Raw genomic sequence first — 15,773 nt, forward strand, 5'->3', positions numbered from 1 at the left:
ACATGAAAGCTTGGATTGCTCTCATGAGTGAAGTGACTCTTGTGGGCTTTTTCAGAATTGGGCTCTAACTCTGTGGAAAGAGTTTCAAATTATAACTGACACAGATTTTGGATAAGACATTTGGATAGGGCCAAAACGTGATGATTACAGCTTTGTATAAGCACCTGTGAATTTTTTTTAAAAAGTACATCCATTAGAGAGGCACAGTCTAAATATATATAAAAGTCTGATACATACAAAACAAGGGCAGGTGAAATTCAAATAAGAGAAAAAGAAGTGAAATGCAGAATTGTAAAATTTCACAATTTTTATTTCAGAATGACACTGTGCTCTCCTGTACTATTGAGTTTCATGTCCTTTACAGGGATCTTCCTGGCACCTAACTCTGAGGTGGTCCTTTCATTCTCTCCCAAACTCTCCCAAATAAATTCTACTCTCAAAAACTTAAAATATTTTGTCTCAGTCACTTTCTTACCAGGAGGACTCCCTCTGCCATAATATTGACAATCCATGTTCCTGGAATAAGTGAGAATGGATCTGCAAAGCCATTTCCTGGGACAGTGACAAAAGCCGGCTTCTTACTGGGTGGGAAGACAATGTCTTTGCTCTGAGTAGCCCCTGACAGCAAAAAATAAATTAATAATAATATTAGATTATGTCAAATGACTCAATTTTCTCAAGGCATAAGACTAATGCTTTCATTCACTAAAATCAGACTGACAACAACTGATCAACACTGATCTTTCAGCATGCGTTAAGAATACACCATATAATGTACATAGTAAGCCATAGATCTATGTGATTATTGTCCTCTTCATTCTCACTAGGCTCAAGTGAAGTGATTTAGAAAAATAGGAAACACCTCTATTTCCCCCTGAACTTTTGCCACAGCTTGGGAAAGTTCTGAAACATTTCCTTCCTTTTCCCTTATTTTTTGTTCCATCTGTCTCGCACTGCTTTAATAAAGACAACAAAGGGCCAACATTGTGGAATTTTTAGTTGACGCAAAGCAGCAGGTAATGGAAATTTTAGGAGACAGCCTGTTCTCATGTGATTTCCAGCCAAATTCTGCAGACTCAAGAGGTTCTGATAAGCATCTACAATTTTAGTTACTAACTGTAACATAAGAGGACTTCTGTTCCTTTGTACAGAGTTAAAATACAGAAATACCATAGCTGCAGTGTCCCTCATGGAAGAGAAGAAATGGGAGTCAATTGCAATGACTCTAGAGAGCATTCTTTATTGAAACCACTGATCACAGACAGGACCCTTTGTATTTCCTTTTGGCTCTCATCTCCCTGCCCAATTAACGCAGCCTGTGCGGCTGTGTCGCCACACAGAGTCTCTCAGAGTACAGCAGCATGGCAAAAACAACCTCTGCAGCAGTGAGTACCAGAGCCTGGGTCTACAGATTCGGGCTCACACTATGGCACTAAAATTAGCCTCTACCCCTCCCACACATAGAGGATCTGGAATCGTTATCTCCATAATGGTGTGAACCAAAACCAACCACTCCAAATTCTGTTGACATCTGTAACCAGATCCAACATTTGTGGATCAGGATCCACTGTCAAATATTAGTCACTCCGTGAAGACAGAAGCCAAGCAGCTTTTGAATACAAATATTATTTGTAGCATCGAAAAGCAACTGAGTCCTGTTATACTTGCTGACAGCTTCACCTAACTGTCAGTATGAACCACCTATGTCAGAACTGAAAATATTAAATTTGGTAAACTAGACATCTAAAAAAATATTAATAATGAAATCAATAGGCATCATGCAAAAACAGGCAGCATTAGTCACAGCAAAGTACACTAGAAAAACACATAACACTCGAAGTTGTTAAAAACAATACATTTAAAATGATATTATTAGTTGAACTTGGCTGAAAGTATGAAAATGCTTCTCTGATCTAACACTGAGTCATCTGCTCTCTTCTGCCGTTACGTTTTACCTACCTGTTTCAGACAGAGATTGGTAAGCAGTTATGCGGCCAGATACCATTTCAATTCCAGGGTTAATATGTCTCAAGATAACATGAAATAAGTAGAGGTTTGATTTTTCCACATTCAGAGTTATCCTCACTTCATTCTGTAAAATGGAAGTTAATAAACACAAACAGCCATAAAGTGCCAAATAGATAAACAGTTAGAAGCCATGCAAGCAAAATGCTAAATTTCTAGAGAAAATAAACACACGCACATATACAGACAAATATGTACAGAAACAGCGATTCTGGTGTATGATGGGCGAAGACAGGCAAGCCTAACAAGAAAATTAATTCACTTACAAGTATAATTAGTGTCAAAATGTTTCCCCTCAGCAACTGAGATCCTCCCTTTAGAGCTCTTTGAAACCAGGCTGACATAGTGGAGTACTAGGTGGAAGAGCTTAGAGGAAGTCACAGTGACAGGCACAACCACCTCTGGCTGGGAAAAATAAAAAGAAGGAGAAAAAAAAGGAAGAAAGGAAAGTAAATTATTTAACATACTACCACCCAAAGAGAGAAAAGTTATAGAAACCATTTAGCGAGGACAAACTCCATAACAGGAAAGAAAAGTTATGGTAGCATACGAAAGAATATAGAACAAAACACTCTGCTGAGGTAAAACACTGATATTGAATAGTGTCTTACCCAGCTAGTCTTGGAAAAGCAGAATTAAAGGCGCATGTTGACACTAGGCTGTGAATGGTGGACAGTGCTTAGTTGGAATCCTGCAATTGCTCACACAATGCCTTAAAGCAGATGTATTGTAACAAGGGTTGCCTGTATTCCTGGATTCCAGGATAATAACCCAGAATTACCCATCCAAGTCCTGGATCCTACACAAAATTCTAAAAGCACACAGAAGTCTCAGAATGTCATTGCACTTTCTTCTGATCCCCAGCAAACCTCCTAGCCTGTTACATTCATGGTGGCTCTGGTTATATTTTTGCCCTTCAGATGAACTGACATTTCTGGAACCAAGTGCCTCTTCTCAGCCACTGACTGGCAATGCTGCCCCCAGAAGACAATTCACACGGCAGCTTTGCACGTAAAGCTTGCACAGCAGTAAAGCTTGCACAGCAGTAGCAGCAGAGTGGGAGACTTATGCAGACAGGCAGAGTGGTTCAGTGATTGGTGGTGGAATAGCAAATGAACAGACTTAGCATGACCTCAAGGGTTCCCCTTGCCTTGTTCCTCCATTCTACCTTATGCTTCCTCTCTTCATGGTTCACACCTCCTAAGCCTCTCTCTCTCCCTCTTTTCAACATGCCCAGGGGACTGTTCCCTTATATTACCACCACCTTCTCGGTCTGTTCTCCCTTTCAAGCACACACACGTTCCACTTCCCCTGCCTTCCAGAACAAAGATCACCCAGTAGGGTTGCCCCTTCTAAGACCTCACCTTCTCTAATCTCTGAAAGGTAGCTAATGGCTAATGCCACCAGGACAGGCCTTACACGCCATTTTCAGAGCATGTGCTTATTGGTCATCATTAGAGAACAAGAGTATTTGTATATAGCCCTCCCCTTTATTAAAATAAAAAGGAAAGCAGGAGAGCAGAAGGGAATCTAGAAATGGGAGAGCTATAGAGGCCACGTATACAAATACTTTAGGTATAACAGAGGGCAGAAGGAAATAGGAGAGCAGAAAGGAAAGTTCAACAGAAAATATGGAAAAATAGGAGAAGCTTTTACAACTATTTTTGAAGGGAGGAGAGTGATCATTCAGAGCACTGAGGCTGGGAGAGAAGCAGAAGAGGAAATATCAAAAGAATATATATTTGACAGAGAAAAGGCAGATAGAAAAGAAGCCTGAAGCTTTACTGACAGAACAGTGTTTGAGACATGATGGGAAGGTTTGAGAGCATAGACAGGAAATCAAGAGTGAAGAGACAGAAGGAAGATACATGTGGGAAAGGGTGGACTGTCTTGTGTTTAAGGTAAAGTGTGGGCGGGGGGTGTGTGTGTGCTAGACCAAGGTCTGGCACAGACTTGGGTAAGTTGCTTAGGCCAACATTTTAAAATTTGGATGTCAAACTGAAGTATATTAAAACACATTAGTGGCATGACAGTGCATTCGCACCTCCTGCTAAGGACACACACTGACTAATTATTTCACCTGAATGACAACACTGCAAGCTTTTAGATTGTCTCCTTACACAAAAGTTGTAGCATTATTATATCATGTAACAATGTGTCAGTCCCAAAGAAATTTTGGGATAACTGTTTGATTTCCCTGCAAGACATGGGTAAGCTATGTCAAAATCCAGAATGCCCTTTGATATAAGGAGTGTGCAGGTAATTCAGCTGTCCTACAAGGATACAACTATCTAAGGCTCAGATCCTACAAATAGTTGCATAAATGTATAGATTTACTCATGCAAGTGAAGTTATGCATATGTGTATTTACAGGATCAGGGTCTAAATTATTTATAAGAACAGCCATACTGGGTCAGACCAAAGGTCCATCTAGCCCAGTATCCTGTCTTCCGAGAGTGGACCATGCCAGGTGCCCCAGAGGGAATGAACAGAACAGGTAATCACCAAGTGATCCATACCTTGTCACCCATTCCCAGCTTCTGGCAAACAGTGGCTAGGGATAGCATCCCTTCCCATCCTGACAATTCCACTACCTTCTTCATAAAATGTCAAGTGGATATGAAACAAAAGCAGGACGGTGTAAAGTGGAAGTTAAGAAATCAGATCTTCAAAGAGTAGCTTTTGTGAATGTGGGTGATTTCAGAAAGTTAACAAAAAGAGCCCCAGAGTGAAAAAAAAATGAACAAAGAGTGACTAATGAAGAGGAAAAATGAAAATAATGACTTGGCCAACGGTTATGTACTTACCCTTCAGTTTATGGTTACCCAATTGGTCCTCAGATACCCTACCAAAGCTGGACATAAATTTTCTAAGAACTGTAAATCTAATTTGCACCAATTTAATAACAGAGGCACACATTCCAGGACAGTGAACAACTAGTCTTTACTGCTTAAATTTACTGTTTTATAACTGTTAATTCCTTTGCTCTGAATTCAGTGCAAATCTTCTAATTCCTGCCCTAGACACAGCAGATGATGGACACTTTCTTTCTCTGATTTACTCACTTGGACTCTGCTCATGATAAACTGACTTGTAAACAATCACAAGACTGTAATATTCATGCACAGTCACATTCTTGATTGGATGCTGCTGCTTTATTCAACAATCAACAGGCCATATTTGTTACAATGCAAATATGTCAAGCCTACTGAAGTATGCTCCTGTCTCTCACCCACTGTAGTAGCAAGGGCATACTTTATTTTGACCTCCTTCATGACTTTACATTCAGGTAGCAATATTAAGGAGACATAAGCCCCAACCACTGCATTTTCATCCAGCAGCATTGAATCAATGACGTACTTGTATGGAAGACATCCGTGCATATCCTCTCCAACTAAAGCCAGGAAATTCCTGGGGGTCATAACCAAACCAAATGCCTCTTCCACTCGCAGTGGTACCATCTTCGATCTCAAACTTCACGTGGTGTAAATCAGGGAAAAAGTGGTTCTTTTCAGGCCTTTCATAAAGAAAAAACAAACATGGAGGAGCTATTTATTTTCTCTGAATATCTGAATTTCTCCATATAAAAACATTGTAACACCTCCCTGTCAGCAGTCATACTGTTACCAACAAAATACAATTACAACTGCTGACTGCCCCTCAAATATCATTTTGGAAGTAACTGTGTTTTGGGTCATCTGACAAATTCATGTGTTACCTCACCACTTGTGAGTAATGAGACCAACCTACCAGCTAATTTATCAGCAAAACATGTGGAAAAAAATGAAGGAATCCTGGGCAGTTTTAAACGATTGTTTTGAAGCATGAACTGTGGTTACGTCTGCACTTGGAGCTGGGATGCGATTCCCAGCTTGTGCAGACATACACTAAATCTACTTCAGCTAGCTCACTATAAACAGTAGTGTAGCCTTGGTAGCACGGGCAGTGGCAAGTGGTGGGCGGGGCTTGATGTCCCAAGTACGTACCCCAGGGGTCTGAGCGGGTTTGTGCTCAGGGCTACCCTGCAGCTCGCCGCTGCCTGTGCAACCATGGCTAACTCAAGCAGGACTAGCACGAATACGTCTATGCAAGCTGGGAATCACACCCCCAGCTAAATGTGTAGACGTAGCCTAAAGGTCTCAGCAAGACTTACTTCTGACAGGTCATTCCCACTATGTGGTTTCTGCACTGGCAGGCACCTGATGGCTCGCTGCACACAAGACTGACAGATCCTCCGACATCACATTGGCAGCCTATCAGGTATAGAACAGAAGCTTCATTTTTCATCAGAAAATATAATAAACATTACCAGAAAGCACACCTCACTTCCCTTTAATTCAGTGGTTCTCAAGCTGTGGCCCAATCAGCACACAGCTGCAGCCCACGTGACATCCTCAAGGCCGTACAGGTAGTATTGGATGCGGCCCACATAACATGTTGTGGGCTGCATATGCCGCCCATAATGGTAAATAGGCTGAGAACCACTGCTCTAATTAAACCACCATTAAGTGGCAATGCAAATTTCCCCCTTCAGACTCCCTTGTGAGATTTTGAAACAAATGTTGATGCAGTTGTACACATTTCAGTTATTTCTAGTTTCTCATGAGGGGTTCTTTTCCTGGTCAAAATACTAAATAGTAAATACAAGCCACACTTACTGTTTGCTGTGATTAAGGTTTACCAATATAAGCATTCAGCTTTTCTATTCAATGGGACGGATTTCTATAATGATGCTTAAAATAAGCATGCAGTGGGAATACAGTGGCAGTTTATTTTTTAAGAAAATAAAGAACAAATGCATGTAAAATACAAAACAGTTTATTTTTGAGGGACAGCTACCACAATGTTTTGATTTGTTGTACAAAAATTATATACAGTATATAATCATATACCTGTATATACATAATTTTTGAAAAAATACTGGATAAACTATGGACTTGATACAGCAAACAGGACTTCAGTCACAAATTAAGGACATCCTTAAAAGTATATCTAGGTCAAAAAATGCAAAGCCGAATGCTTCAAGGTTCTTAACTCTACATACACATCAAAATATAAGTGGCCTATTTTTCTGATGTGCTGAGGACCCATAAATCTCCTTGGAATCACTGGAAACTTTAGGTGCTCAACCCTTTGACAATCAGACCACTTTTACTTAGGTACTTTACTTTTATTATCTAGGTTTGATCATTTTGGCCATAATTTATAACTCCATATACTGAAGAAGGGATTGCTTAAAGAACTGAAATGATCTAAAAATATATTTTAAAATCTCAAATCATTAAGGGACTGATCCAAATCCCAATGAAGTCTACGGGGATGTTTCCAGCAATTTCAACATATTTTGGGCTAGGCCCCAACAGAAAAGGCTTAAAATGACATGCAAGTACATCTCGGGGTGGGGGGGGAAAGCAGTTTACAGTCTGCTAGGATCTGAATTCAGCATTTCACGGTTTTCCTGCAGCAGCTGATGACATTACAAACAGCTAAGCACACCATGGAACTGCAGTTTTTATAGGCATCAGAAGAAACAAATAACCCTGATCTAAGGTTCCGAAAGGAAAGTAAAAGTAAAAATAATTTTCAAATATCTTGTTTTAAAGTCTATTTAATTGTGATATTTAGGTCATCACTTCACAGGGCTTTCCACTTCATTTAAACATCCTCCAAGTGGGGAGTAGGAAAGGTATCAGCCTTTGTCAGAGAGGCTCTGTATGCTATAGAAACAACTGCCTTGTTCTCTGTCCCTTTAGATGGAAATAGGTGATTTAATTGGTGCAGAGAGCCTTAAGGAAGATGACAGAATATTCATGAGCAAAACTAATTGCTTATGAATGAGCTCAGTCTGCACACTAAAACTGGGGTTTGCACGTCTACATTTATGACATGCACTCACAAGTGATAGTGTAAAAAAATGCACATACGGGTGGTTTAGTGTTCAAACAGAGGCCTGGTTCTGAAAATGTGACCCTTGGGATTTTAAAGACATTTTATTTACCATGTGTAACTACTCTGTTGGAAACACTCATTTTCCATTTTACCTTGACACCCAAAGTAATTCCTGTTTTCCAGAGCATAATAGCCAGCTTCACAAGTGTCACAGGAACCTCCACAAACATCAGGCTTGCAATGACAGTCACCATTCTTCTGCGGAGAAAATGATTTGATCAAGATGGTTTCAACTTTTTGTTCAATATTTCTTATTCAGAAGGGGAAAAAATCCTGACCAGAACAAAGAAGATATTTTCAGGATATTACTATTGCCATCTGTCACCTTGAACAAACAGTCTAAAGGAAATGTGCTCGAGACCCTAAAAAACGTGCAGGGAAAGTTTTATAGAATATATCTGGAATGTCACCAGTTATTTGTCCATACAAGGACAATAACCATTTCTAGAATTCTACCTGAGTGTTAAAATAATTCCTTTTTATGCAACCTTAATTTCTCTTTACCTGCTGACATTCTCCGACTCCACTTAGTGTTCCCGTCACATCACATTGGCACTCTGTGAAGACAGACACATTGACCTGAATTTCACCTTCCTAGGAAGCCTTTAGACCAGGGGCGGGCAAAGTTTTTGGCCTGAGGGCCACAACAGGTTTCCAAAATTGTATGGAGGGCCGGTTAGGGGAGGCTGTGTCCCCAAACAGCCAGGCATGGCCCAGCCCCTGCCTCCTATCCGACCATCCCCCCACTTCTCAACCCCTGACGGCTCCCCTGGGACTCCTGCCCCATCCAACCCCCCTGTTCCCTGTCCCCTGATGGCCCACCTGGAACTCCTGCCCCATCCACACCCCAGACCCCTGACCACACCCCCGAACTCCCTTGCCCTCTATCCAGCCCCCCCTGCTCCCTGTCCCGCACTGCCTGGAGCACCAGTGGTTGGCAGCGCTACAGCCACACCGCCCAGAGCACTGGGTCAAGCCACGGCTCTGCAACTGCGCTGCCCGGCCACCCAGCGCATTGTGCCGGCGGCACAGTGAGGCTGCAGGGGAGGAGGGACAACGAGGGAGGGGCCGAGAGCTAACCTCCCAGGCCAGGCAGGAGGGTCTTGTGGGCCAGATGTGGCCCGCGGGCCGTAGTTTGCCCACCTCTGCTTTAGACCAAAAGCAACAGAATCTGAAATAGTGATTCATTGAGCATTAATGTGAATTTTCCTCTGGAATTCACACTGCCTTCTGGAGCTCTAAGACATGAAGGAGGAACACCTACTTCTCAGTGGTACAGAATACACTGCTTTTTGGCAAGTGTGAGAGCAGAAAGCGGGTAAGGCCAGGCTATGACACTCCCTCCTTACTGCCACATTGTTGATGCCTTGCACTCCAGATGACGCTAGCACAGAGCAAGCCCTTCCCTCAGGAAAGCACAGGAAATACAGCTATGGCCAGTCCCTGAATTGTAGGAGCATAATGGGATGAGGGGAGAGGAAAAGGAAAGGGAGAAAGGTGAGGGCTTCTTGTGTTCTTTACTCCCGTACATAACTGGGAGTTACCAGCCACACACTGGTCTGAAATATTCCAATTTGTGTTTGACAAAGACAGACTTGAATTGAGATTGAGGAATTCTACACAGAACAAAGAATGATATTGCTCTGATCGTTGGAGGTACTTATGTGGCGAGAGAAAAAGCTCCTTCTGTCAGAGTGATTGACTATTCCTTATTTTGCAGTGCTACCCTTTGGGACAATTACAGCATGCTTCATGAAATAGAAATGAGACAAATATCACAGGAACCATCTTTGCTGACATAGGTGCATTGTGCAGCCATGGAAGTGCCCCTACTGACACTGGGACTATGGAGAGGTGATGTGACTGGTCCCTGAGGAGAAGATACAGACTGAGCTATATCTGGATTCAGTGCTGTAAAGACAGTGGTGGTAGCTCTAGAGCTGGCTATATATCTCATCTCTCCAATCATTGGGAGGTTGCTATGAAGCAATCCACTAGAAGAGAAACATACGGAAGAAGTGGGACTTTAAAAATAAAATTGTTGCTCTGCAATTTAAAAACAGATGGTACACCACATCCTCACTAAACAGCAGCTGTCACACTGATCTTACTTAGATATAAACAACGGTAGGCTGTGCAAATTGTGAAGCCAATAAGAATGCTTTCTCACCCTTGATAATTTAGGAGAATACACTATCAGAGGAGAAAGAACATTTTCTCCAAACTCTTGGGCAAATTCTGCTCTAAGTTATAATGGTGTAAAGTCTGCATAACGCCTTTGAAGTCACAATGGGATTGCACCTGATTCATACCAATGTAACTGAGAGCAGAATTTGGGACATCATCATCAAATGTTGGTGCCAGGATAGGGTCTGAGTTTTGAAAACAAGTGTAAGAATCATGGGTAATTTGGTACCAAATGTCAGCAGTATGAAAAATCTGCTGTTACGATACAATAACCAACATAGAAGGTTTGTGTCACTAATTATAGCCGACGAAGATCGATAAAAAGAGTTTAACTGTCTTTGATGACCTGAAGAAATGCATGTACGAAATCTTACCTGTACATCCATCAGGGTTTTCTCTGGCCAGATTCCAGTAAAGTGGTTTGCATCTGCTACATATAGGACCTTCAACATGCTGCAGACACCGACAATAGCCCTGATGGCAGAAAAGAATCAAACATTGGGCATCCCAGTGTTCAGATTATTTTAAATAATGAAAAGAATGTTCTTTGAACAATGAGGCACTACTGAGATTTCTTCCTACTATGGAACTCTAAGGAATGTGAATAATGTGCAACAAAGGGGGAAAGCACTAGCTTACATCGTTCTTGTTTATCTCCAAAAAGGATATTTTACGTAGTATTCAAAAGGAAGCATGCTAAATTACATCCAGAAGACAGGATACAGAACTTTTACTATATTGATATTTAAACAATAGATGCCAATTCTTGGGAAAAAACATCTTTGCTTTAGTATACTAAAATTCACTGGGCCCAGGAAAGCGCACCCGGGTTCGTTGACCAAGTGAAGTCCCATATTATAACACTGTAGGCCTGGCTTGACATGAGTCAGACATGGATGTGGCCTTATTTCTTGGGAGACAGGATTAGGGACGTGTAGCGGGGTGGTCACCTCGCTCTAGCCCTGAAGGGGTTAAAACAGCCCTGGGAGAGGGCTGCCCTGGGGAGCCAATAGTAAAAGCAGCCCTGGAAAGGGCTGTGGTGAGGGAAGAGGAGTGAGACCAGCTGGGGGAAGCTGAGTGAGTAGCTGACCACAGCTGTGGCCAGCTCAAACAGGGCCCAGCTGGCCCTTATAAGAGGGCTGTGGGCCAGAAGCAAGGAGTCTCACTCTAGTCCTGGAGTGGGAAGGGCTAGCTGCCTGGGAGTAAGGTACCTGAGGTAGAGCAGTGCTGGAGAAGGCCAGAGGGAGTGCAGGAGCTCCAGCCTGGTAAAACCCCAGGCTGAAGGCCTACAAAGGTACTGGTGCTGCAGAGGGGCAGCCCAGAGACAGGCAAAGGCAGCAGGTCCTAACCCCTTGCCAATGATGAGTGTCCATTACTCTGCAGTCTGCCCCAGTGAGTGGGGGCTAGATGATGACTGGCAGTAGCCACTCAGGCAAGGTGGGTTTAGAGGGCTGGGGGTTCTCCTGGGAGGGAAGACCCAGAGTGTGGGGGTACTGCTGGGGCAGAACCCTGAGGAAAAGGCCTCTGGGGTCCAGGAGGGACATGGGGCCAGTGGCAGGTGAGACACTGGCCTGCAGAGGGTGCTCTGAAGGCTGGAAAGAGCTAATTCCCAAGATGACCAGCAGGAGGTGCTGTGCTGGTGAGTCTTGCATTGCTACAGTAGGTAAACAGAACAGCAAACTGGAAACAGAATGTTTGTGCTTTGATAGGTTAGTAATATATCGGACAGAATGCCTATCTTCTCTAAGATAAGAGTGAATACCCAGGGAACTGGTAACAGTGGACAAAATAAGCCAAGAATGTGAGATGAGGAAAAGCGTAAGTCCTACACAGTTAGTTGACAAAGCATGCAGTACTGGGATTGGTTCCCACAAAGTAACCAAGCCAATCCCAAAATGTGTGATGTATAGTAAATGTATATACAATAAAGGAAGAGGTTTTCTGTGTAACTTTGAATGTGTGGTATGGACAATTTAGTCAAAATCACTAAGGGGGAAAAAGGGGTTTCCATTTGAACTTGGCTGCCTCTGAATGTACAAGATGGGAATGTAATCTAGGTACAGTTGTGGTTTAAAAAAAAAACTAGAGCAACACAAGGGACATTAAGCAAAATAGTAAAAAAAAAAAAAAATACATCTGTGTACTTATGCAAAATTTTAGGGACCTAAACACTCCTAGTGTCTAAAACCCCATTTTGAATGTTTAAAATGAATTGCCTTTTAAAAAATACCACTAAAAATCCTTTTGAATCTTTCAGTCAAAGTTATAAAAACTGACACACACACTTTTTGAGCAGCTGTCAATGTTTCTGGGTAGTCTTTGCTAATTTTTTTTCCCCCTCTCATGTCAAACCCAAGTAGCTGGTGTTATCTGGCTTTGCTTTTTAGCATTTAATCATTTGAGTACCTCAATGTTTTTATAAAGTTCAACACTTTTTTTTTTTTTAAAATAAGGACTAGAAGATATGGCTGTGGCTATGACAGGGATGGCCAGAACCAGGACAGTAGGAAGAGACTCTAAATCCTTCTGGATTAATAAAATAGCAGCTAAAAAGGCTGCAAAAGAAAACTGAGGCAGGCGGAGGGGTACTCACAAAAATAGCAATGTTCAGAACACCAAACCTTAATGTGGCTCTACGTAATCAGGCAATCACTTTGTAGAATTTTCATCTACTCCTATCAAGCACTTCATATAAAAATTAATATGGCTAACAATTTTATGGCAAATAAAGGGTAAAGATTGCACTATAAGAAGAAAGTGCATTCCCATGTAACATGTAGTGTATATCGTAAAACAAATGAAATTAAAACATGCTATTTAATTAAAATCTCATAAAGGCTCCAAAGAGAAGCCACAATAGGTTATATTTTCTTTTTCAGATGGCTGTGTGTTTGGAAGCAAAAACCAACCCAGCACCACAAAAAAGCAGTAAATATAAAATAAAGCTTAACCATTAACATTCTTATCCAAAAAATCTGTTTATCTGTAGTATAAATTATGAGAAAGTGAAAACCTATATAGTAGTAGTTTATATGTAAAAATTGTATTAAAACTAAACAATTATATAAAAACAAACCCAACTAATAGCTTAAAATTAAATATTTAATAGTATTAATGTGCTAAATGTTGTTAAATTTCACCAATCTGCAGTCACTAACATTTAGTGAAATATAGTTAAAAACAATTAACACCTCATAAACAATAAAAGTAAACTTTAAAATGCATAAGTCTGCCAAGGTTTGTCATAACATGATTATAACGTGCAAACAAAGTCCAAACCAGTAGTATATGTACTTGGTGTTTTTAAAAGGACCAATTTGACAAAGCTGAAAATAATTGAGACATATCAGCTGGGAGGAAGAATTTAATCAAAAATGTGAATTATAGGACTGCCTTGAGAGGTCATTTAGTCCAGTCCCCTGCACTCATGGCAGAACTACATATTATTTAGACCATCCCTAACAGGTGTTTGTCTAACCTGCTCTTAAAAATCTCCAATGATGCAGATTCCACAACCTCCCTGGGCAATTTATTCCAGTGCTTAACCACCCTGACGGTTAGGAAGTTTTCCCTAATGTCCAACCTAACCGCCACTGCTGCAGTTTAAGCTCATTGCTTCTTGTCCCATCCTCAGAGGTTGAGAACATTTTTTTGCTCCTTCCTTGTAATCATTTTCAAATACATAAAAGGTTATGTCCCCTCTCAGTCTTCTCTTCTCCAAACTAAACAACCCCAATTTTTTTCAATCTCCCCTCATAGGTCATGTTTTCTAGACCTTTAATCATTTTTGTTGCTCTTCTCTGGACTTTCTCCAGTTTCTTCACATCTTTCCTTAAAATGTGGTGCCCAGAACTGGACACAGTACCCCTGTTGAGGCCTAATCAGTGTGGAGCAGAGCGGAAGGATTACTTCTCATGTCTTGCTTACAACACTCCTGCTAATACATCCAGAATGATGTTCGGTTTTTTGCAACAGTGTTACACTTTGACTCATATTTAGCTTGTGGTCCACTATGACCCCCAGATCCCTTTCCGCAGTACTTCCTAGGCAGTCATTTCCTATTTCTGTGTGTGCAGCTGATAGATCCTTCCTAAGTGGAGTACTTTGCATTTGTCCTTATTGAATTTCATCCTGTTTACTTCAGACCATTTCTCCAGTTTGTCCAGATCATTTTGAATTATAATCCTATCCACCAAAGTATTTGCAACCCCTCCCAGCATGGTATTGTCCACAAACTTTAGAAGTGTACTCTCTATGCCATTATCTAAATTATTGATGAAGATATGGAACAGAACTGGATCCAGAACCGATCCCTGTGGGACCCCACTCGTTATGCCTTTCCATCTTGACTTAGAGCCACTGATAACTAATCTCTGGGAATGGTTTTCCAACCAGTTATGCACTCACCTTATAGTAGCTCCATCTAGGTTGCATTTCCCTAGTTTGTTTATGAGAAGATCACGTGAGACAGTATCAAAAACTTTACTAAAATCAAGATATACCACATCTACCACTTCCCCTCTATCCACAAGATTTGTTACCCTGTCTAAGAAAGTTATCAGGTTGGTTTGATACAATTTGTTCTTGACAAATCCATGCTGTTACGTATTACCTTCTAGGTGTTTCCAAATTGATTGCTTAATTATTTGCTCCATTATCTTTCCAGGTACAAAAGTTAAGCTGACTGGTCTGTAATTCCCTGGGTTCTCCTTGTTTCCCTTTTTATATAGAATGACTATTGGGAATTGCTTAAGAGCACTTCAGAAGATGCCCAAGAAGCCACAATCCCACAAATTGAGAAAGAAGGCCATATTGGTTTTAAAAAAGACCTCGTTTAGAGGGGAAGTGAAGGCAGCTATAAAAATTAAAAAATATATTACCAATGGAAGAAAGGGGAAGTTGACAGTAATGACCCTAAATCCAAAGGTAGAAGTTGTAGAAAATTGAGAAGGGAAGCAAAGGTCTGCAAGTAGAAATCTATGGCCGCCAGCATTAAGGAGAATAAGAAGGCGTTAAAGTATATTAACAAAAACAATCCTAACAATGGTATTTGTCCCTTACTGGATTGAAATGGTAGAATAATTGGGGAATCATTATTCAGGGGCGTGTTTTGGTGTGTTTTTATTATATGCAGGTAAGAGAAGTTTAACAAGTTTTTGGTTTTGCTCATTTAATGGATGCCGTATTTTTTCTGCTAGCTTTTGTTTTAAGCCTTAGCTATGTTCCCACAGCATCTTATGTTGGCTTGGTTATAGAGTGACACAATTTCAAACAGCTTAGCTTTTATGCCAATTTTACTAAGCTCCCTCAGGTTTTGTTGCTGCTCTACTTTGTGCAAGTCACGATCACTTGTACCAAAGCTACCATTAATTCTTTTTGCGAATACAGACTAACACGGCTGTTACTCTGAAACCTGTCATTAATTTTTAGTTCTGTGACCAGTTCCTCTCTATCAAGACTAGGTGTGTAATATAGAATTCCCCCCATGTCTGTTGCAACACTTCTTGAGTTAGGAAATCATCTATAATATTTAGAAATTCCAAATCAATTTATTCAGTAATTACAGATATAGTGAATCAATTAACATTTATTGTAAATACCAAAAATATAAT

General features: G+C 40.9%; 1 protein-coding gene across 1 annotated transcript in view; it reads right to left on the bottom strand.

The window, feature by feature from the left end:
* Positions 1-15,773, bottom strand: part of LAMA3 (laminin subunit alpha 3) — a 190,903-nt gene that overhangs the window by 89,300 nt on the left and 85,830 nt on the right. The window contains exons 18-24 of the mRNA XM_074944500.1: positions 10,536-10,635; positions 8,479-8,531; positions 8,067-8,172; positions 6,179-6,278; positions 5,386-5,542; positions 2,292-2,430; positions 476-618 (exon numbers count right to left, since the gene is read on the bottom strand). Of these exons, the coding sequence (XP_074800601.1) occupies positions 476-618; positions 2,292-2,430; positions 5,386-5,542; positions 6,179-6,278; positions 8,067-8,172; positions 8,479-8,531; positions 10,536-10,635 (798 nt within the window). The remainder of the gene's footprint in view (positions 1-475; positions 619-2,291; positions 2,431-5,385; positions 5,543-6,178; positions 6,279-8,066; positions 8,173-8,478; positions 8,532-10,535; positions 10,636-15,773) is intronic.

The sequence above is a fragment of the Natator depressus genome, chromosome 2 (assembly GCF_965152275.1).
Source record: "Natator depressus isolate rNatDep1 chromosome 2, rNatDep2.hap1, whole genome shotgun sequence".
NCBI lineage: Eukaryota > Metazoa > Chordata > Testudines > Cheloniidae > Natator > Natator depressus.